Below are 24,106 nucleotides of genomic sequence, written 5' to 3' on the forward strand. Positions count from 1 at the left end.
GTGCCTGCGCACATGAGTGTGGAGGCCAGAGTTCTACCCTGGGTGTTACCCCGCAGGAGTGATTGTTTTTTTTGAAAAACAAGGTTTCTCATTGGCTTGGGACTTGCCAAGTAGGCTAGGAGCCCCAGGTGTCTGCCTGTCTCTACCTCCCCAACACTGAGATTCTTCTGTTGGTGGGCACTTAAGGCTGCTCCCATTTCCTGACTGTTGTGAATAGTGCTCCAATGAACATGGCAGTGCAGCTGTCTCTTCTAATTCTGTAAATCAGAGGAAGTTTCCAGATCTGTAGATCTGGGAGTGGGATTGTTAGGTCAGACAGTGGTTCTATTTTGTATTTTTTATAGGCATACCCATTGTGTTCTTGTGGCTAGGCCTGCTACCATTCCCACCGATGGCCTGCAGGCTCCCTTTCTCAACATCCTCTACAGTATGTGTTAACTTCTGTCTTTGTGATGAGAGCCACTGTTATGGAAGGAGGGGCCAATCCATTGTAGTTTTGATTTCTATTATCTTAATGATTAGTGACACTTACTTTTTAAAAATACATCAGCTGGTCACTTACATGTCTTTATTTTGAGACATGTTAATGTAGATCTACTATCCATTTTTGAGGTGGAATATTTATTGGCTGTTGAGTTCTTTAAGTTTCAATATATATATGTATGTATATATATATGTATATGTATGTATGTACACACACATATCAGATATGCAGTCTGAAATGCTTTCTACGCACCCTGCAGTTTGTCCTTTAACTCCGTTGCCTATTATCTGTGCTGTGTAGAAGTGTTTGACATTTATATGGAACTTCTTGTTTTTCCTTGATTTCTTGTTCTTTTGGGACCTCTTCAGAAAATTTGTTCCATTAAACCATATATTTTATAGTGTCAGGCCCTGCACTTACATATTTGGTAGAAATTTTGTCCTATCAAACTGAATATTTTATAGTGTCAGGCCTTGCGTTTAAATATTTGGTCTGTCTGAGTTGGCGAGAGGTAGCTGTCTAGCACGTCTTCTCACATCTTTGTTTAAACCCACCTGCCTTTTGATGTGTTTTTAAAGTATGCCAGCCACAATTTAATTTCTGTTCATTATGGCATCCTTTTCTGCCCCCAGCGAATGCTACCATCCCTGTTTTACATCCTGGGTAGGTTTTGTGGGATCAAGGCAGGTGAAGAATCTGTGGTTATTCTGTTTATTGAGACAAAAATTCATGGGTAGAAAGAAACCAACAGTGGGAACACAGCACAGAGATGCCTGGACCAAGACAGGTCATGAGGGCAGGGGACGGGAAGGGGCTGTCATTGTGATAAGAGAAAAGACATCTGGTGATGGCTGATGCTGGAAATAGTTAGCAGCAAATGCTTGTAGTAAATTCCCTGCCCAAAACCAGTGTTAGGCCAGCAGGCCTTATTTTCCGATTCCCACGGAGAGGTGTGCGCTATAGCATCCATCGTAACTATTTTTGGCTGGTGGTGGGAGGCTGTGATACCCCGCAGGGACCAAATAAAAAAGAGCTCAGGCTGGATGTGCCTTGTGGTCTTTTGTCCCTCTTTCCCCTCCTCCCTGGTGATTGTGGGCACCCTGTGATGGCGATCTGCTGAAAATTCAGCAGGAGAGCCGAAGGCAGGGGGACACTCCCTCTCAGAGAGACTCTCATGTGACGTTTGGCAGTCACAGTGCCAGCAGATAGAAGGCCAGCGATGACCAGTACCCTATTGCACAAAACGTTCAGGAAGGAGGAGATGACTAAACACATTTCAGTGTCTTCTGACTTTTTCTGTAAGGGTTTAAAGGAGTCTGGCTTTAAAATGCTGGCCTCTTTCTGCCGAATACACTATGTGTTAACTGGCCCTTCTGCTCAAGGGACCCAAGAAGGAGTTCTGGGATTTCCTTATTTTGTGTAAAGCACAGGAAGTGCCCTCAAGCTTGACCACCTCTCCATGACAACCCTTTCTTTTGGCTCCCCTTGGAAAAGCAGCGTGCAAACACATTTGCCACCACTAGCCACTCGACTGCATCGCTAAATGACAAAACTTCCTCAGTGATATTATTTATTAAGGACTGATTAGGCTTAGAGCCTCTTAAAGAGTCTCCCAAATAAACACGAGAATAGAAAGAATTTAAAAAAAAAATGAGATGGGAGATACGTAGTGAAGAGTCAGGGTGTAGATCAATGGTAGAACACTTGACAGGAAGACAGAAGTTCCTGGTTTGGATTTCCGGCACCCATAGGCAAACAAGCAAATGGCATGTACTTCAGTCACTAGCCCTGGGTAAGTCCTGGGTTCATAGAATGCTGTGTGGCACTCCTGAGGGCCGTGGGTCCAGTAGCACAATGCAGAGCAGGGCTGGTGGGAGCCCCTTGTTCTTCACGGCCTCTTTGATTCTTCAGCAGAAACTCTTTGCTCCATACCTTGTGAGCTCAGGGGGCTAAGCACCATCTCCATACCCTGACACTCTGACACCCCAACTCTGTACCCAGTAGTTGCCTCAATCCACCAACTTGAAAACAGATGCGGAAGCTGTTCTGGGTGCACCTGAACCCTAGGTGCCTATCCCTAGGGTCCTACTTTTTGTAGGAAGGTCCCCCATTCGAGAACACTGTCATTTACTTCAGAGTAATGGCCCCAGGCTTTGGGAATTAGTCTGCTATTGAGGGTCCTGGGTGCTCACAGATGCAGGCATCACAGTGTGGCTGGGAGCGTACAGTTGTCAAAGACAGTTTTTATGCTTTGTGAATAGGGGCTTAATTTCTTTCAGGGATTCCATTTTCTCCTTCTCATCCGCCCGCCCCCCCACATGACACATACCCCTGCCCTCCCCCTCACCAACTACAGCTTACCCTTTAAGCCCCACCACCTCTCCTGTGGTTTACTCAAGCGGTGTGCTGTGACCCTGGTCAGTTGGCAATGCTCCTTGATAACTTTGCCAATATTTGCTCTTGCTGTCTGGGCACAGGCTGTCTTCACGTGCATGCAACTCGTTAATGATGGTACATGAAAGTGTCCAAGCCAGACTTCAGTGAGGTGCCACAGTCTCCTAGGGACAGCAGTGACAGTTGGGCTCAACCCAGCATGTAGACTGTTGTTTCCTGTACCCGTTCCTCTGTTTTCTGTCTCTGTCTCTATCTCTGCCCCTCCTTCCCTTGCTCCCATCCACCCTCCCTCCCTCCATCCCTCCCTCCATCCCTCCCTCCATCCCTCCCTCCATCCCTCCCTCCATCCCTCCCTCCATCCCTCCCTCCCCTAGGCCCTGATTATCTCTTACTCAAGCCATTTCCCTAATCCCCTTGACTGTGTGCTTCCTTAGCTCATAGTGAGCTGTCTCACAAACAGAACCCAGCTAGTGCTTCTTGCTTGACTTAATCTGAGGCCTTTGGTTAGGTTTCTGGCTACTTGAGGAGCCAGACACTGTCTTTTGCTCATTTTTTTTAATTTAGAATAGAGAGCACACGGCAGCCTAAGGCCTGCCTGGTTACTGATGCCGGGGCACACATTGATTGTGACTCCTCTGCTCAGTCAATAAGAAGTGAACTTATCCTCGGAAACTGATGGGAGCTCAGATAATCTCGATTTCCTGAAAAGCTTGCTAAACATGACTCCAACGCCAGCTCGCAAAAGAAACAAGTGCAGCCTGTTTCAATGCCAAATGACTCGCCCCCTCCCCCACTTCAGGTTTTTCCCAGTGCAGCACAGTGAGGTGGATTCTCATGGCAGGGGCAGGCTTGGTCTTCCCACTCCTGACAGTCGTCCCTCCTCATCCTCCCAGTGACGACGCGAGGAGGCTGCTTCTTCTGACACCAATAAGACACATGTCATCTAAGCCAGTTTGGGAGGGGATAAGCTAAATTACTAGAATGGGGAGGAAGTGATGTTCAAAAATAGAAACCAAAAATAGTCTCGTCTCCCGGGCTGGAGTCCAAGCTCTCAGTTTGGAGTGAGTTAGCCCATTTAGAAGCGTGTCAATGCCACAGATAATATGTGTCTTCTTAAGTGTCACGGGCTGCTTCTGCAAAGGTGACTCAATTTACAGTTAGAGCTCGCCTCTGTTTTTGAGATTGTAGCCAACAGCACTGGAGGTGGGTCCCTCTTCTGTCCTCACTGTTCTGTAATTTAGGCGTCGCCCCTTAAGCTGCCCGGAGCAAGCCACAGGCCAGTGTGGGAGGTGAGGCGCAGGCTGGGGATCCACAGCTCGTCCTGTAGGCTCGTGTCACCTGTGTCACTTAACATCTTTAGTTCTGATTCTCTTTCATTTCCTCACTGGGTCACATCCTTCCGCCCAGAATTCCCTGGGAGACAGAACTTCAGCTCAAACAAGACCAACCCCCATCCACACTAGCTCCCCCTTTCTCTAGTTGATGACGCTAAGCAAAGACGTGCTTTCTCCTCAGCAGGTAGAGACAGCGCAGTTGGTACACCGCCTCACAGTTCGGCTCAGGGACAAGACAAGGGAACCAGAGTTGCTTTAAACTAGGTTATGAAATTAGGTCGCTTTATCTTTAGAACCTTGAATGAAAAGCCAGGAAGTAGCTGGGGCTTGCGCGTGCATGCGCGACTGTGTGTGGAAGCCAGCATGGGTGTGCGCACACGTAACGTATATGAGCGTTTCTGCATGTCGTCTCCTGCCAGCCCTGTTTTTGTGTGTGAGCTAAGAAACCTGTGCTGTGTTGAGTTTGGGGACCATTGCCACAGCCTGTGCTGCTTCCCATATCTCTTCACTCTCATCCCTACTTCTAACAACCTTAGGCTGTGAGAAAATGAGAGAGAGAAAGAGGAAAAAAAAAAAAACCAATACCTCATATAAGAAAGTGCAGTGAAGCCTCTGGCTGTGGATTGCCATGTCAACATGGGGATGATGGCTTGCAATTGGCTCTCCGTATCTTCTGAGATCAGGGTAGTTTAGCATAAAGCCCTGTATTAATGACCTTTACCATTACTGCAACACCATTCCTGACAAAGGCAAACTAAGGAAGGGTTTCAGAAGGGGGCCCAGTCTGTTGGCACAGGGAGGACTGGCAGCCGGCCCGTGAGACAGCAGTCACCGTGTGAGCGCAGCAGAGAGAACAGCGAGATGCACTCTGTGCTCAGCTCACCTCTTTTTTTTATTCATCTGGAACTCTAGTCCTTGGGCCAGTGCACTGACATTTTGGATGGGTTTTGCCACCACAGTTAACCAGTTTAGATGCTGCCTCACAGCCCAGCCCACTACACCTGTCTTCTAGGTGATTATGGGCTGTGTCAATTTGGCAACCAGTGTCAACCAAAATTGTCTGGCTTCTCAAAGAAATCACAGGCTCCTTAGCCCCATGGTTCTGCAGTAAGTGTCTTGGGCCAAGTATCCGAACACTGAGAAAGTGACTGTTTAATAGTCTTTAGTGGAAAGAGATGTGAGCCATAAATTAAATAGTAATAAATAGGGAAATCCAGTTATAGAAGCATGTTTTGTTTTACCAGGTCAATCCCAAATGCTGTCGTTCAATATTGAAGTGAAAGATGGGGCTCATAGGAAGACGTTAACACTCTTTGTTCACACTCAGTCTTTAAGGTGTGGACTATGTGTTGATGGCACAGCACAATCAGTGTGTTCTGTACACATTTCCAGTGGATTTTTTTAGTAATAGTTATTTTATTTTATTTTTTAACCTGGTGAAATCTGTATATTTGTTTATTTTTCATCACCTTCGTTTTATTTATTTTTTTAATAATGTATTCAGATTACATCCTGGTTGTTATCGCCTCACTTAAATCTTTCCACTCCCCCTCCCTCTTTCTCACTATTCTCCTCCCCTGGACCTCTGACAGAAGGGGACCTCCTCCCCGACCATATGACCACAGCCCGTCCATCCTCTGCACAACCCCTGTGTGCACAGCCCAAGGCGGTTTATCACATTACTAACTGGCAGGTTTTCAGGCAACCCGCATTTAAATTTTTTGATTTTGCATGGATATTTGTAAAGAATGTTTTACTTACAACTCCAATTATTTAAAAAAAAAATTTTATAATCGTGTATGTTTGTTTATCCGGGTTATTTGCTTATGGAGCAGATGTGCTACACTTTTGGCTTCCATTTTTGAGACAGGGTCTCTATCTCTGGCAGCCTGCAGCTCGATTTATTAGGTAGCCGAGATTGTCCTTGAGCGTTTAGCAGTCCTCCTGCCTCAGTCTCCTGGGTGTTGGAATTACACATGTATATTCTGAGTGCCTGGCTCCTGCTGATGCACTTGTTATATACATTATTGAATCTGTAACACTCCTCTGTCTCTATCTTTTTATCTGTAACAAGTACAGGATATTTTTTCAAAATATGGGCAAGTAGTCATATTTCTGTTTATATATCTATCTATTATCTGTCTATCTATCCACCCACATAGATGATCTTAAGGAAATATACATATTGTATAAATATGCATGCTGGGGGGTCACAGATGTGGTGTGTGTCTGTGTGTGTGTATGTATGTATGTATGTATGTATGTATGTATGTATGTATATATTTAGGGAGATTTTTTCCATAGTCCAAAGACCAGAAAAAGGACATCTCTTAAAAATAGGGTGGTTATTTTTCTGTTTTTTTGAGATGCATGGTATTTGAGATGTCATTTCAAGGTAAGTTTGAAGAGAAGAAGCAAGCAAGATGTTCCCACATGGGAAGAATAATCAATAAAACATGGCACCAGAAAGAAGATATGATTAAAGAATAGTAATGAGGGAAGAAAATAAGATAAATTAAGGGGAGACTGATTGGCAGGCCTGATGGAAGGTCTATGTTGCCAGACTGAATTTGCACTTCATTTTCTGTATGACAGAGTCACGTAAGAATTCAAAGCCACGAAGGGGCACAATCATAGGTATATTTTAAGGGAACTGAGTGCACAATAATGTAAAAATTAGTCAGAGCAGGTGCCAGAGTTCAAAGAAGCTGGGACTTGATTGGATTTGCTGTCGAGTGAATACTAAGAAACTTGAGGACAGACTTAGACACAAAAGAAAACCTAGACAAAAATACGAACAAAGAATGTCTGCATTCTTTAGGGATAAAGTAGGCTGCGTGAATAAGAGAGTCAGATGTGTAGTGTGGTAATATAGAAGCTGTATCTCCCACCCATGCCACAGACCAGGACTAGTCTATGTAGTTGGGTGGAAACTAGACTCCTTTTTATAGTTACTCAAGGACAGACATTGACTCTTCAGTTGACATCTCATCGGGAGGTTTCCAAAATCATCTTGATGGCTGATGACACCAATAAGCTACGGTGGAAGAAGCAGTGAGGGGACACTTGTGGGTAGATCTGATGGCCCCTGCCTGGAACCTTTGCTTCTGTTTGTTCCCTTAGAACTTGGATTCACGGCCACCCTTAGCGACAGGGAGACTGGGAAGTCACATCTAGCCATATGTTCAAGAAGAAGAGAATGATTTTGGTGAATGGCAGCCTTGCTCAAAATGACCAAGGGGAGGAATTAGAATAATGCCATCGTACGTGGAGTAAGGAGAAGCATCAAAGAGAACAGGCCACCAGGAAGTCAACCATTAGATAGACGCAAAGCAAAAGAGGCGAGAAGAGTAGGATTGAGAGAGTACAGACAGGAAAAGAACACAGAGCAGCACCCAAGGGCTACATCAAGGCAAACCTGAGCCTCTTCCATCTACACGAGCAGCTAATGAGCAGAATCTCCACTTGGCCAGTTTATATTTTGAAGCTAGGTAGAAAGGGGAAAATTAAGGACGCAGGGGAAGAAAAAGTAGCTAGGAAGGTCCAGGAATGTAGTTGAAGTATTTCTCCAGCTGAGTCAAGAATTCCAGCACAGTTAATGCTAGCTCTGAAGGTTACTGACACAGAAACAATGTTCTGTTAATATAAAGATGCTGCAAATACGGGTGTTATCTGAGCAAACCATGCTGTAGGCTAAGTGAAATATGACCTTTGAGTATAACCTTTCTCTTTTCCCAGTCGTAGACCTTTTCTATGAACTCTCACAAGAATCCTTTCTGGCAACCCTGTGACTAACCCCTGGTTTACCTTATTAAAATGTGATGTTATACAAGGCACCCCTGGACTCACCCTGAAATGTCATTTATTGAAATGGGGGAACGTGGGAGAATAAAGTTCCTTAGCAAATATTTCAGATTAAGTTGAGAGCCACCAAATTCATGTATGTACTCAAGGCTTGGCGTCTCATGCCCACAACCCCAGCACTTGGGGTGCTGAAGCAGATGGAAATATCACCATATATGGATGGTGAGCTGTGTTGCATGTTTAAGGATAACCTGGCCCTACATGAGATCCTGCCTCAGAAAACCAAACCAAAACCAAACCAGAGCAATCAAGTCATATCTGTGGTTCTTGCTAAGATACTTAAGCTCTGACCTCTTTTGAGAAGCTTATCTACACTCGGGTGTGTTTTATCCTTCCTCCCGAGGGCCACTCTGTTAACTTCTGTGCGTCAATCCATCAAAAGTCTCTTCTTAATAAACTCCAACTCTGCTTCATATGGGTTTACCCTGAAATTCTTTACTGCAGCAAACCTCAGCTTCACCTCAGTAAAGGTCTCCAAGTAAGGCTCCCTAAGCTGCTGCAGGTAGCCACAGAACAGTAGAAAGACTCAGGCCTTCACCCCAACTACTGCTGATGTTGAGTTTCGAAAAAATAGACACCAGGAGTGGGAGACAGAAGCAGGGATCCCTTGTTGTGGTTGGGTATTGAGATAATTCTAAGCCAGAGCTGGTGGCAACCAGAGAAGTGGAAAGGAGCAACTGGGCTTCACGTGCATTTTGAAATTATGATAAAATGAGATTAGCTGTATATAGGAGAGAGACAAAGAGAGATTCCAGAGTTTTTTCCCAAAGTGTAAGCATGGAAATGCTGTTTACTGAGAATCCAGAGAGAAGACATGTCAGAGCAAATCAGTGGAGGAAATCCAGTTCTTGCAAACATAAGGATTTGAGATGCTAATTGCATCTTCTGGAGAGACGCTGTGGGCAATAGTTTATGAGTGAAGCTCAAAGCAGAGGGTCACATTGAGTAAATACCTTGGAAGTTAACAATTACTCAGTGAGTGCTAAAGCCGAGAGAACTCGGTACAGTAATCTAAGGAAGATGGAAGAGAGCAAAGATCTGAGCATTGAACTTTACGTCTGAAAGTTTGCAAATGGTACATCAGTAAGCAAAGAAGTCTGAGGCCCAGGAACTGCTAGCCTGGGAAGTGAGGAATGTGGCACATCTTTCATGCCCCTGCCTGCCTTACCTGCCCTTCCATGACTTCATGATGGGCACACATGGCTTGTTATTGTCAGAGGTTCTTGACGTTTGCTCCACTGTAACAGTTTTCTACTGGACTCCTTAAAATCATTGGCCAGATTTCCTCTGAAGCCCTTTGCTTAGTATTAGCTGTTATGATGCCATGTTTGGTTTCTAACTTTTCCAGTCAGTTTGCCATGGTGAGATATCAGAGAATCCCCAAGACTAAGCACTGAAGAGTAAATGTTTGCTGAATGAGGTGAACAATAAAATGAAAACAGGAAAAGTTAAAGTTGGATGTTGCCTGCTCTGCAGTGTTTTAGACTGTGAGCATAGACTTCTTTAGGCTATCTTGTAAAGAAATGCCTTCATATCTTCTTCTCTCATGATGTCATCACTCTTTTAAAACTTTAAAGGTCCAGCTCTATGCCTAGCCTTCCTTTCTTCTGGTAGTGTTCCACAGAGGAGGAGAGGTCTATTTTCCATGACCATGTATGTACAAATTGAGCATTTTTTCACTAAAGAAAAATGTTCCTGGGGAGAAGAAAAAAATCAGAAAAAAAGAAAGATCGCCTTTTGGTATAGTGGGTGACTATCATTCTCAATATCTTTGTTTTCTTTCCAGGGACCTTTGTTTTGTAGTCTGAGACAAGGTCTTACTGCATATCTCACTCGGCCTTGATCAGGACTCCTGCCTTAACACTGTTGCTCTCACATATGTGTACCACACTATGCCTGACTTGAGGATGGTTTTGAGATACTTGGGGTTCGGTGTACTTGAGGTACTTCAGGGTCTCACTGAGCCTTTGACATCTATTTCCTGCTCACTTTTCCCACATGTTCTTTTCTCACTCCTTATGTTTTGAGGCTTACATTCTTTGCATCTTGAAGCATCTAGATCTTAGGTCACAACAAGACCTGTGGATTTTCTTGCCTGAAATCATTTAAGACTAGTCACCCTGAAGGGAAAATATATTCTACTTGAATATGAAGAAATGCATTCATTGTATACCAAACAAACAAACAAACAAACAACAAGACAATTGGAGCACTCCTTCCTTCTTCATGCTGGAAACATTTGGTCTGCATTTCTGCTTCTCTCTTCTAAGCCTTGACATTGATAAGGCTGTCATGTGGATGCTTCTAGAGTGAGTTATCCCAAGATGAGCCACTAAATTATTTTGTTATTCTGTAAAGCTCTTTATTGGACTCATCCTCTCTAGTCTGATCAGACTGTTATAGCAAAAATGCCACAGATGGGATGGCTTAACCCACAGATATTAATTTCCCATCATTTTCAAACTAAGAAGGTACAAGGGCAAGGAGCTGGCACGTTGGGTTCCTGGTGAGGGCCCTCTTCCTGCCTGTTGTCAACTCGGTGGCTTTTCCCTAGTGCATGCCTGTGGAGAGAGCGCAATTTCTCTTGGGTTCCTTCCTAGAAGGACATTGATCCCATAGTGAAACCTGTGCCTCCATGACCTGATTACTTCCCAAAGGCACTGTTCTAATACAGGAACTCTGTGGTTAGATTTTTAACTTAGAAATCGGGGACAATGGTACAGTTTAGCCCACAGTGCCCTTCATCAAAAGATAACTCCTAGTCCTTGGTTTCTAGTATGGAATAAGATGAAACAACAGGGCTTTTCCCATAAGCCCTGTAGACTTAGTCTCATGGTTCTTTATGCCTGGTCTAATGTAGCATTTTTCACAATAGCCAATCTTTTCAGCAAATAAACAGAATTTACAATTAGTACATAAATTCACATTCTCTAAAGTGACATATCAGAAGAAAGACCATGGAATTCTGTTTGCCATATTTAAATGCCAAGTGACTGCCATCTTCTCCACTCTAACATTGCACATTTATGGATAAAACGGCCTTGTTGCTTGTTGTGTCGTACTTCTCAGCAGGTCTACTCACCACCAGAAGTGTGTATTTTTAGGAAGCAGACAAATTACTCTGTTGGTAAAATTTAGAATTAATTGGGTGGAAGGCCTTACTGAATTAGCAATATGTTTGGATTAGTAGAAATATATTGTGCGTTGAGCACCAGAGAGGCAAGCTAAATATAAATGCATTGTCAGCCAATCTTCCTTGAAGTATTTTAATGCTATCATCCTCCTTCTTAGCTAATTCACTAAGTAAAGGCAATTTTAAAATCTACTTTTAGTCTCCTGTGCTATCACATCAACAGAGTGGGGTCAGGGCAAACAAGACTTTACATGGAGCCATTCAGGAATTGTCTTTTCCTCATTTGTTGAAAATGTTTTAAGGTGATGCATCCATGGACAAGGCCTTTATAGACCTCATATCTATTTGGGTTATAAGTCAAAGGTCCCAAACACCATGCTCCCTTTTTGGAATTTCCATAGGATCAACTCCAGGAGTGTCTTTGCGGATTCCGTCGACAATGCTTAAACTCCGCAAAATCACTAAAGCATCTTGCATAAAATTCCTGAGTTGAAGTCCTTCCCTTGATGCAGAAGAGAAAACTGAAGTGAATGTGTCTTTTCCTTACAGGAGAATGCTGTGAATGGGGAGCACCTATGGTTGGAGACTAACGTCTCGGGTGACCTCTGCTACCTGGGGGAGGAAAACTGCCAAGTCCGATTTGCAGTGAGTATGTCCCATGATGCCCACTTAGTCTTTCCAGGAAACAGACTCTCTGTCTGGGTGGCTGGGATGAGAGGACAACTGTGCACAAGTACCCCAGCATGGGCTTGGAAAGGCTCTGTTCTCATGACGTGGAACTTCCCACTTGCTTTTAAGGTTTATAGATTGTGTATCAAGTCCACATGGCTCCACATTGTCAATTTGAATGACTTTAGGGTCTCTTTGGGTAGGCTACATACTAGTGTAATTTGACACTTACCACCATAGTGGTTGTTGGGGGGTGTTGTTTCTTGAGAGTCAGAGAAAGTGGAACAGCAGGAGATCTGTGTGGAGAGGAAGTGGCTGATCTCTACAGGGCAGTGGCTATGGGGTGAGAGTACAACGGTGAAGATGGAAATAGCTTTGTGGGATGTGAGTGAGGTTTGCCTCTATCCACACCGAGGTCTGGAGCACACAATTTCAGAAATGATTTGATGAATCAACCATCAGGTCAGTGGGAGTGGCTTTTGCTTATTCAAAATTCACTTTGTGCCCCTATTTAGGGTTTAAATAGGGATTAAACTTTTCTTCAGGAGCTAGATAAGGGAGTACACACTTGAAATCACAAGAGATAAAGGAAGATGTAGGATGAGAAATTTGAGAACAGCCTGGGTTACATAGTCTCCTAGTTTCATTTTTCTGTTACTGTAACAGAATACGCTTTAAGGGACAAAGCTTTATTAAGTTTACAGTTCCATGTTGTCGTCCACCGCTTCAGGGGAGCCATGGCAGGAATGTGAAACATCCAGTCATACCTACAATCGAGAGCCGAGAGTGAGTGAACACATGCATGCTTACTTGTGCCTAGCAGTCTCTTTATACTTAACACTGTCTAGGATAGCCCGCTTGCTTAGGGAATGATGCTACCCACAGTGGGCTGGGGCTTCCTGCCTCAGTTAATGTAATCAAAACAATCCCCACAGACACCGCCACTGCCTTGCCTGATCTAGGCAGTCCCTTATTGATGTACTCTCTTCTCAGTTTTTCTGATAATAATTACAACTAAGAATTCCACTATAGTAAAACTCTATTCCAACCAACCAATCAACCAACCAACCAACCAACCAACCAGCAAAAACATTCAAGGGTGGAAGATGTAACTCAGTAGTGGAATACTTGCCTAGTATGTATAAGGTCCCAGGTCTAATTCCCAGTGCTGAAAAAGGGGAAATAAACTGTGAAATGAGACCGTTGACCATACAACAAGTTATGGAAAGACTGAAAGCTTGATGTTGAGAAAGCAGGCTTACTTTTAACTTACAAAAATTAATCTAAAAACAGAGTGACAGAAAACTTAGAATAGTAAAAAAGAAAGAAGACTTCCTGCCGATTTAAGAAGGTGCTATCAATAGCGAGTCCCTCCAGGTGAGAGTGGTATGGAACAATGGAGAGATAGAAGGACCCAGAGCGTCCAGGAACCCTACAAGAAGACCATCAACGCTGGCAGATCTGGACCCAGGGGTCCTGCACAAACTGCTGTACCAACCAAGGACAATGCATGCAGTTAACCTAGACCCCCTATTCAGATCTAGCCAATGGGCAGCTCATTCTCCATGGTTGTGTGGAGAGCGGGAACTGACTCTGACAGCAACTCTGGTGCTCCCTATTTGACCACCTCCCCTTGGTGGGGAGGCCTGGTGGCACTCAGAGGAAGGAGAAGTCGATAGGGATTTTGTTTTGTTTTTTGTTTGTTTTGTATACATGGAATTGGTTTGAACACAACATGGGGCACGGAAATAATGAGCAAATATGTTTCTGTTAGCAAAGAAGAAGCTAAACTTCTGTCAGAGCTTATAAAGGAGTACAGCACCCGAGGACTGTCTCAGGTGCTAAAATAAATAAGTCTCAACATCAAGACCTCTTTCTCTCACCATAGCAGCTTTGATCCCCTCACTGGCACATAATTGTTTAGAACAACTTTTACCTTTTTTTGGTGAGAGTTGTTTGTTTAAAGGACATAAGGAACAACAAATGGCCCAGATGATTAGGCTATGGATTTGAAGTCAAGAAACCTGCATTTGAATCTCTGTGTTTCCACTTACTGTTTGACATTGAGGATTTGTGACCTTTGGGTCTTGGCTACCATCTAGACAGAAAAAGAGAGTAGGATTAAATTGCTTTTAATTTTGTTTCTAATTTGGATCTGTAATAAATCGTTTGCATTTCTCCTAATCTTGTTGTGAATTCAATTGATTTAAATATCAGCATTTCAACTTTATGCATATGTAGTTTTAATTAAACTATAATTGCATGGAGTTTGATTAAATTAGCCAAATCTGTTAGAAGCGCAGCTATTTGGACTAAAATGCTATAAATAATGAATTAACATTAAGGTCTTAGATAATTGTATAAACATTGGTCTTAGGGTATCAGATAGTATAAAATGGAAGACATGAAGGCTGGCTTTGCCTATATAGATCCTTCTGTTAAGAGGGGGACTGGCTTATTACCTAGTCCTGCCGCTCCCCAAATTCCTCCCCTTGATCCTATTTTGGGCCCTCATTTTGGGACAGCTCCTTATTACTTCTCTTGACAAATGTATGACTTAATACAGGCACTTCCTGTTCCCAGCATGCCACTGGGTGGGGCAGGCTGACCTTGAGCTGAGATTCTCCTACCTCAACTGCCCTAGGGTTACACTTGCAGGTATGCCCTCACACCCAACTCTATACCCCCACCCCCCACCCCACTCTGTGTCCCCACTTAGCATTTCACTCCCTCATTGTTTGGCCACTATTACCTCTAGGCCAGGAGCAACACAAGTGTATAATAAGGATTCCATCAGGAGATCCAGAGCGGAGCTTTGAAAGCTCGGTGTCCTTTCATCTTCCTCTTTGATTTTACCCCAGGCACTTAGTGCTTTCAACCCAGTTTTAAAAATATCCACAAGATGAAGACCAGTCTTCCATAAAGATGTTGATTAAGCCAAGTCACAAATGAATGAGGGACTACTGGAGAATGACCCTGTGTTTGTTTCCCCCATGGCAAGGTCCTTACTGCTAAGTTATGTGTCCTCTCCTGTGAAGTGGGAAATGCTGTGACAATTTGATGCCAGGCATAGGGCATAGGCAGCATGCGCTTGGCATAGTGACTGCTGTAGTAAGTTAAAGAGCAGGACAGGAACAGGCGGTACCCAAGAGGGATGCATTGCCAATCTATATATGAGGTGTGTAAGCAAAGCCATCCAAATGAAAACAACTCCAAGAAGGGAGTCAGCCTCCCAAGCCTCTTTACTTAGCCGGGGCTGAATCAATGAAGGGCCCTCGTGCTGGCTGGTTCAGGCTCAGGTGGCTTGCCTGGTGGTCACACGGCTGGAATGTAAGTGAATAGTTGTCGCATAACTCACAGTCTATGGTAAAGGCACTCAGTGCCTTGCAGCCCTCCACCCGCCTCACACTGGGGAAGTATGACCACCTTAGATGCCATGTTTTGGGAAAGACCTTAGAAAGTAATGAAAGCTCCAGAGGAGAGAGTGATCAAGTTGGATCAGAGTGTGGAAACGTGTGGTAAAGAAAATTTCAGTAGCACAGTTACAGCTGAGTATTAAAGACGGGACATGTAGAGAAAGACTTCCTGTTATTTCAAGAGCTGCTTTGAATAAAAAAGGAAGTGACTTTCCATCCATGAGGAAGATGGAGCTGAACCCTAGATCTACATTCAGTGACTCATAATAGTGGCCAAGGCCATCAAGTATTCCTAAGGCTCCTCTGGGACACTTGTGAGCAGTTTAATGGACAGTTACCCCCTCGCTGCTCCAAGTGCTGACTCAGCTGTGTCTGGAGTTAGACCTTCAAACACATATTTTAAGAAGCACATTAAATACCCTGATGCAGTTGGTACACAAACCTAACTCTAAAAGCTGCTGTAGCACAGCACAGTCCAGTGAGGTACCTAGCTACCTGGAGAAGTGGGCTCAAAAGATGTGTTCAGGCAGGATGTAGACGGCTATCTTGCAAGGATGCTGGTGAAAGGTGATGGGTGCCTGCTTCCAGCGAGAGTTCAGTCGAGGAACATGCTGTACTTGACACTTCCTCAGAAGTCAATAAAATTAATTGTGGAAAAAACATGAGCATGTAGATTACGTATTAGATTTATGTTTCCCTTCATGCACCATTTTGGAAGAACGAAGAGCAGTCGGCATTATTGTGGCCAGGTAACTACCAGGTAGCCTCTAAGCAAACTACAGCAGCCTGCTTGGGGAGGAAGGAATACATCTCCAAAGACAGACCTTCCCCATCTTCCCCTGTTTGAGCAAAGCAAAGGTCGTACGAAGTTCGAAGGGAAATTTCATATGACTGGATGTAGCCAGAGGCTGCTCTACAGACACAGAAATGATGTTCATTTTACACGAGTGGAGTAGAGCAAAGGGAATATGTCGGATAGAGTGGCAGGAGTAAGCTCTTTAGAGCGAGACAGCAGTCCCCGTTTATGAGCACACCTAAGATATTTATTGTTAGGAAGAGTGGGAAGGATGAAAAGGTCAGATGGGCTTGGGTATGTTTCCTTGTTTCTGAACCAGAACAAGGAGTATGCTATAAAGGGCAGCGAACGAACAAAGCATGACCCCTCACTGTGTTGTCTAAACCAAGGCAAATTTAAAGGTGAACACGGCTACCGATATCAGTATCTATAGCCCAGAGGATGAGTGAAAGCTGTATCATAAATACTGGGACGTCACCCTAATTTACTTGGACATTGGAACATCTATTTAAAACCAAAGCTGGAGCTATGGATGTAGGTCAATTGACGTAATGTTTGCCTTAGCATGTATGTCACTTGGGATAGGCTGTCAGAGTCTCACTGTACCTCCAGGTCACTCTCTGCTTCTGTGGGCAGGGCTGAGATGTCATCTTGGAGCTTCCCGCTCCTGCTGCCATGCTGTCTTCATTATTATGGCACTCTAGCCATCTGGAAGCATAAGCCAAAATAAACCTTAAGTTGTCTTTGGCTGTGATTTCTTATTACAGCAACAAAAATGTAGCCAATACAGAAGTTGATGCCAGGAAAGATAGGATGTTGCTGTCAAGATTTTGACCCTGTTGGTTTTGTGTTTGTTTGTTTGTTTGTTTGTTTGAGAAATAAGGAAGACTTTGGAACTTTGGCCTAGAAAATTGTAAGCAGAGATTAACAGTCTATTCTGGTAGAAGCCTGGAGGTCCATAGTGCTGAATGTAATGTGGATTGTGGGTCCCCGGCTCAGAGGTTTCAGAGAGAAGCAAGGATTTTATGAGTAACTGGGCTGAAGGGCTGCTGTAACGTGCTTAAAATTGTAGCTTCTGTGTTAACACCTTGCTTTCGTTTTTAGCATAACAGGAGTCATTTTGTTTTTAAGTATCCATTTTGATCATGAAGTGAAATTAAGTTCAGGTTTTTAGGCTGTACCTGCCTGGGAGCTTGAACAGCCTTTTATATACAATTCAATACTTGCTGAACATTTTGCTTGAATTAATGATATATATTCTACCAAAAAAAAATCACAATACCTTGCTATGTTCCTTTCTTTCAGAATGGTGGGTAACTGGAAAGTCCTCAAGCCTTTATCCTAGCCAATCAGCTTAAAGTGCTTTGTCTAGTTACCTGGATACAGTGTATTTGGGACAAAATAGATTCTTCTTGTGTTAAGGTAGTCAGAATGATATAATGCTGCCCTCTCCTTGTTTCTCACCTGGTTACCTAGTTGCTACCTGTTCTGGTTTCTCTTATAAAAGGCCTGCCTTAGAAACAGACTGGCATCACAGTTTGGCTCCCGAATCCATTGTGTCCCTTGGCCATTGACAGTCTTAGGGTATTGTGTTCAATAAACCATCCATGTCTCACTGAGATTGGTGTTTAAGTGGTTGTATGGCAAGTCGTATACTACAATATCACACAACAACAGGCCATTCAGGTGATAATTCAGCAAAGAACCTACCTGTCTTCTGTGCATGCCCTAAGAACTTGCATGAAGTTGAATGGAAAGTAATGGACCAGTTAGTTAGTTTCTTTGGTAGAAGAAATTTTAGGACAGCATCAGACTCAGTCTTTAGTATGGTTATTATTCATTAATTTTACTCTTATACAGGTCTACGATTAAAAAAAAAACAGCAAGTGGAATGGAAATAAATAAAATGTGCAGATTTTAGAGGAAAAGAGCACTAGTGTGGCAACAAGGTCATGTGCTGAAGAAAAGGTTATAATTGTGGAGCATATTAATGCCATTAAATACAAATTTGTACTCTGCATTAAAATAGGAAGGGGTGCTCTCATGGGAAGACCCCACCTATCTACATTGCAACTTGTGAAAAGAAAAGACCTAAGGAGGTTCCTGTTTCTAGAAAACAATAACACACGAAGCTCCTACAAATACAATCCATGGGACAAGGGTCCTTCCCAAGATGGCAGCTGAACTTCGTACTGTTCTTCACTTAGCACTTGCTTTTGAGGCATGAGAGATGCAAGAGTGAGGGGTTCATGGATTCTATCTTTGGTTTTAGTAAACTACTGAGGCCAGGCAACATGTGGCAGGGCTGGAATCCCTGCGAGGAGCTGTGAGAGGCCATTGCGTGAAGCTGTGAAGGTGGGCTCGAATCTTGGGCTGCAGTAGAAATCCCAAAATGTTGGAAATGCCTGACATATGCCAAGTATAACTACATGCAAGGCTATAACCAGCTTGAGAGACAGATGTGTGTTACAAGCAACAAAGCAGAAGGGGCAGAGCTGTTTTAGTTCTTTGATAATGAAGTCCCTCATACTGGGCACGAAGCTATAGGATTTGGTATTTGTCCTGCTGGGTTTTGGTTTTCTTTTGTACACATTATGCCCACATTCATTCTCTTTGGAATGGAAGTGTGTACTTAGTGTTGGAAATGTGATATATATATATCTTCACAGGTGTCTTAGTTAGGCTTCCTACTGCTGTGATGAAACACCATGACCTAAAAACAAGTTGGAGAGGAAAGAGTATATTTGGCTTATACTTTCATATCACTGTTTGTCATGAAAGGAAGTCCAGGCAGGACCTCAAACAAGGCAGGAACCTGGAGGCAGGAGCTGATGCAGAGGCTGTGGATGGGTGCTTGCTCCCCCATGGATTGCTCAGACTGTTTAAGTATAGAAACCAGGACCACCAGCCTAGGGATGACACCACTCAGAGTGGGCTGGGCCTTCCCCTGTCAATGATTACTTAAGAACATGCCCTACAGGCTGGGTTACAGATAGATTTTTATGGAGGCATATTCCCCCCCTCCCCTCTCTCTCTTTGGTTTTTTGAGACAGGGTCTTTCTGTGTAGCCTTAGCTGTCCTGGACTTGATTTGTAGACCAGGCTGGCCTCAAACTCACAGTGATCCACCTGCTTCTGCCTCTCAAGTGCTGGCATTTTCTCATTTGAGATTCTCCTTTTAGATAACTCCAGCTTGTGTTAAGTTGATATAAGACTAGCCAGCACAACAGGGGTGTTAAAATTAAGAGATCATCTTTAGTTTCAAAAGAGACTCTGGGCTTTTAAACAGTATTGAGACTATTAAAGATTGTGGAGACTTTTAAGTTGAACCCAATGCCTGTTGCTTTATGATCTGTCCATGCCTATTAGGAACAAGGGCAGAAAGTTTGAATGAGAAATGTTCTGCATATGCTCATGGTTTTGGACACTTAGTTCCCGTTGGTAGCACTGTTTAGGGAGGTTCTGGAGCTTGTAGGACATGGAGGCTTGCTGGAGGAAGTACATCACTAAGGACAGGCTTTGAGAGTTTATAGCTGTAAACACTGTCTCTGCTCCGTGTGTGTGGTGTGATCTCTTAGCTTTCTCCTCTGGCTCCCATGCCTTCATTGCCTCTATGGACTCTTCCTCTGAGTCAGTAATCCTAAATAAATCCTGTTCTCTGTAAGTCCCCTTTGGTCATGATATTTTTTAACACAGGAGCAGAAAGTAACTGTTACAATAAACTATATAGTCACTTATGGCATTTTAATTTTCACTTTTGTTCTTTTAAAGTCACGACTTCTGGGTCAGATCCATCTCATGGGAATCCTCAGTGCATGGAATAAAGTAGCAAGATTATCTCTTCAGACTGAGTGCTGGCAGGGTAGAGAGCTACTCAACTTCATACTGGGATCAGGACCAGTCAGGTAGACTGCCTTTTGCACCTGGCAAATGGTAGCAGGTAATGCATTCAGCTGTGTTCTCCTCTGAGGTCCACTGATGCTCGTGTGGTCAGAATTCCCTAGTAATGACACTAGCTGGCGAGTCATTAGAATAGGGTCATACTATGTGAAAACTGGCCTCCTGAGAAAACACACATAGAGGATACCATTTGACAGTGGACAAGCCCATGGCAATGAGGTCCTCGAGCTGCTGTAAAAAGCTCAGAGCGAAGCTCAAATGCTTCCTGTTCTTCTCCTGTGTTAACATCTTGATTTATTTTTTGTACTCTTACTCCATGACTTTGAGAGCAAACAGTTGTGTGATTTTTTTTCACCTGACTTATGGCACTAAGGACATTGCTCAGAAATGAACACCACAGCCATCCTGTGATCTGTGTTAGCTTGTCTAGCTAGACAGACAGACACCTCTGTCACCCAGGCTCACAGGTACTCATCAAGACAGATGATTTCAGCAGTCTTGAGGATCTAAGTGGCAGGGGATATGACTTGGGAGAAATCAGACAGATAGGCAGGTAGGTGTGAGCCACAGGGAGAGTGTAGGTAGATGGTTAGGTGGCTGAACATACGTAGGTTGAGTGAGAAGGGAAAGGAACTGTCAGTTCAGAACTTTTACCAGATATATCTTCTCTATTTTTAGGCATGCTTATGTCACCTTGTTTCTGTGGGGTGGCTAATGGGTGTTGTTTTTCTTCCTTTGTTCTTTCCTTATGTGTAAGATTGAGTGAAAAGGGATAAGCCTTGTGACACCTGACCTTCGTGCTCAGCTATCTTCACTGTTGCCTATAATTGGACAAATGTCATCCTATAGGGAAAGTGAATGCACTGCATTTCAGAGGCCGTGTGACATGGGACTGGCTGGGGGATTGCCATACACAGCTCCATATGCCAAAAGAACTGGATGAAAAACCCAAGACCTGCTTTGTTTTTTTTTTAGTCATGGCTTCCTCGCTGAAATAGTGAGGACTGCCTCTAGCATCAGAGTCATGAAATGACAGAGTTAATCAGCAAATGTCCATGCTTCCCTCTTCCTTTTCCATTCTGGCTTCTAGTTCAATGCCATTAACTTGAGTCAGATAGGTAGGTGTTTTGTCGGACATTGGTTTTAGCAAGGTCTAAGGTTTAGAATGAGTCTGTTTAGCTCTTCCACTGGGGTTGCGATGCCTTCATTTTGATCCTATTTGTGATAGTTGTCTTTTGGGTGGGACCAGACATATGTGACAAATTAAGGTACCCCACTATGGGATACATCTCATAGAATGTGTCTTTTTGGGGAACTGTCAGAAGCTTCATCACTTCAGTCATAGTTAGGGCACCAAGATATCCATTCATAGGGATGTCTTTGGGTTCTTGGAATAGACTCAGAAGAAGCCTGCAAGGGCAGCCACCATCTGGCACATCTGAAGGAAATGTTTGTCTTTCTGATGCTTAAAATACACAATGAGAGGTCTGGGGGTGATATCTCAGCTAATAGAGAGCTGGCCTTGCAAGCAGGAGGACCTGAGTTTAATCCCTAGAAGTTACGTTAACCACCCCCCCCCCCGCAAAAAAAAAAAAAAAAAGAACAATAACTAGGTGTGGTAGATGTTCTTGCAATCTTAGTACAGAGGGCATAGTAACAGGCAGATGCTTCCAGATTGCTGGCCTGCCTGTCTCTCCTAATTAGTAATCCCTGGGTCCCAGTGCAAGAGTTAAGGCTCAAAAACCCAGAAGATGGATAGCTTCTGATGAAAATTACATGAGGTTCAACTCTGGCTTCCAAATGTCAAACACACACACACACACACACACACACACACACACACACATACACACACACACACACAGCCTGCTATATTCATGTATGTTACCAGTAATGATAAAGATGATGACCTAGCATGCCTTGCTGGGGACTGTCCTTCCAGCTCTGTCTTCAGCCCTGGCAGATGCTCACCACTGAGGCACCCACACTATACCAGGAGCAAACCAAGCCTTATCTGCATGTGATCCACTCTGGGATCTACACACAAAGGTTGGGTTGTCCTGCACGGCAGATTGATGATCCACACCCAGATGGCAGGCAGCTCGGCTGGCTGCAGTGGGTGCAGGCTGGTAGCCGGAGTCATGTGTTTGTGTGGCAGGAGTGTCCAGGAGGCAAAGCCAGCTTTTAGAATTGTTTGGGTGCCAGCCTGAAGCTGATTCAGGCAGGGAATGCCAAGGCTGCTGACTGCCAGAGGCTGCTCTTCTATCAGGGTACGGAGGGTCTAATGAATCAAGATGACTCAGGGAAAGCAGAGCCAGGAGCAAAATGGTTTACAGAAAGATTTTCATAAACAGACTCTCTACTACTGATTACTTTTGGCAGTGGATACATGTGGGGAAAGGAAGTGGAGTCTCCTGTGAAGGGAAGTGACATTGTCCTTTGTGTGTCTGGAGGAAGGTGGCCGGCCATTTCAATGAGATCATCTGGTTGTATGTTTAGAATAGGCAGAGGGGCAGTCCATCTGCAGTAGCTGTTAACCACTGCTACCGTCTCAGCTATCGTGATGGGGTGTTAACAATTGTTAATTGTACAGAATATTACTCCTCCCCATATGTACTACTGCTCAGCCTGTTTCACACAGGAGGCGCTGTTACAGGATAAGTAGGGTGTGAGGTCTGGGGATGATTAAGATTCAGTTACTTGTAGTCCATTGCTCATTGCACAGTCCATTTCACTTCCAAATCATATTCTAGGGAGCACTAAAGTCACATGCAAAAATAATAGGGGTTGCTATTTGCATAAGTGATTCTGTTTATATAAAACACTAGCCACCTTTAATAATTCATTGGTCTTAGGAAGCTCAAAGCTTCCTAAGGGAAGATCATGGGACCCTTTGTTGGCCCTTCAGAAGATGTGTCAGCGTCTTATGGGATCTCAGTGTTCAGCGGAAAATCACTTGAGCGATGACCCCATGATGCTTTGCAGTTTTGCTAGACTAATACTTGTCTCTGATCCATAACAGCAACCCTGAAGGATGACCATACTAGGCAGTTCTCACACACTGAAAAGTAAAAGCATAAATCACATTCTAATCCCCCTTGCAGCTTCAAACTTTTTCTTCTTGTAATTTTGTGCAGCTATTTTACCTTTATATCAAACTTTTATGTTAAGCCACAATGTGTCTGTGTGTGTGTGTGTATGGGTGAGGGTGTGTGTGTCTATGTGTGTGTGTGCGCGTGTGTGCATGTGTCTGTCTGTCTGTCTGTCTGTCTGTCTGTCTGTCTGTCTCTGTCTCTCTCTCTCTCTCTGTGTGTGTGTGTGTATGTGTGTGTGATGAGTTTGAGCCCCTGAGTAACTATAACTTGTAATGGGAACTTTAGATTGAGGCTACATTTGTATTTGTATGTGGGCTTGTGTTTATATGAAGTGGTTCTGTATGGTTTGATATGATATAATTCTGTTCCTTAATGATTAAGATAACTTGCACCCAATTCAGTGTTGTGTTTGTATGTCACCTAGGCAACACCCAAGTGCACAGAGTTGCTGTCCCCTTTTCAGTCATGCCAATGGACCAGAATAGTAGGTTGTGAGCAATACTCTTTCTCTTTGCATGTTGACTGGCTGGTTTCTGTGTTATCACTGTCTACTACAAAAACAAACTTCTTTGATGGAGATGAAGAGTTATACCAATATATGGGTATGAAGATGAAAATGTAGGGGGCAGTTTGTTACTATGTCATTTAGCATGATAATGCTAGGGCCTATGGCTTAGCCAGCTGCCATCTCCCCCCCCCCCATTTAATGGTACCAGGAATGGGTTCCACTTAAATGATGATTAACAAGGATGCACGTGTAGAGAATGAGAGCCTGCACGGTGCTGGGCTCTAAACGGGATGTCTGTATCACATCTGCTCAGAGATCATTGCAGAAGTAGGAGAGGAAAGATTGTAAGGGACAGAGGACATAGATGCCTGCAGCAAAACAGTATTTGTTGGGCCTGGCAGCTCAGTTGCACATGAGTTCACAGTGTCTGGGGCTGCATGCACAAGACTTGTACAAGATCAAGCTAGCTAAACTCCCAGCATGTGTGGGGAGAATGGCTCAAGATTATTGAGCA

General features: G+C 43.8%; 1 protein-coding gene across 7 annotated transcripts in view; it reads left to right on the top strand.

The window, feature by feature from the left end:
• DGKI (diacylglycerol kinase iota) overlaps nucleotides 1-24,106 on the top strand; it is a 443,272-nt gene that overhangs the window by 145,658 nt on the left and 273,508 nt on the right. For all 7 annotated transcript variants that reach the window (XM_084786170.1, XM_084786172.1, XM_084786173.1 and 4 more), the window contains exon 3: nucleotides 11,759-11,854. In XM_084786170.1, coding sequence (XP_084642296.1) covers nucleotides 11,759-11,854 — 96 coding nt within the window. The remainder of the gene's footprint in view (nucleotides 1-11,758; nucleotides 11,855-24,106) is intronic.

Source organism: Acomys minous (genome assembly GCF_964271855.1).
Source record: "Acomys minous genome assembly, chromosome: 6".
Taxonomy (NCBI): Eukaryota; Metazoa; Chordata; class Mammalia; order Rodentia; family Muridae; genus Acomys; species Acomys minous.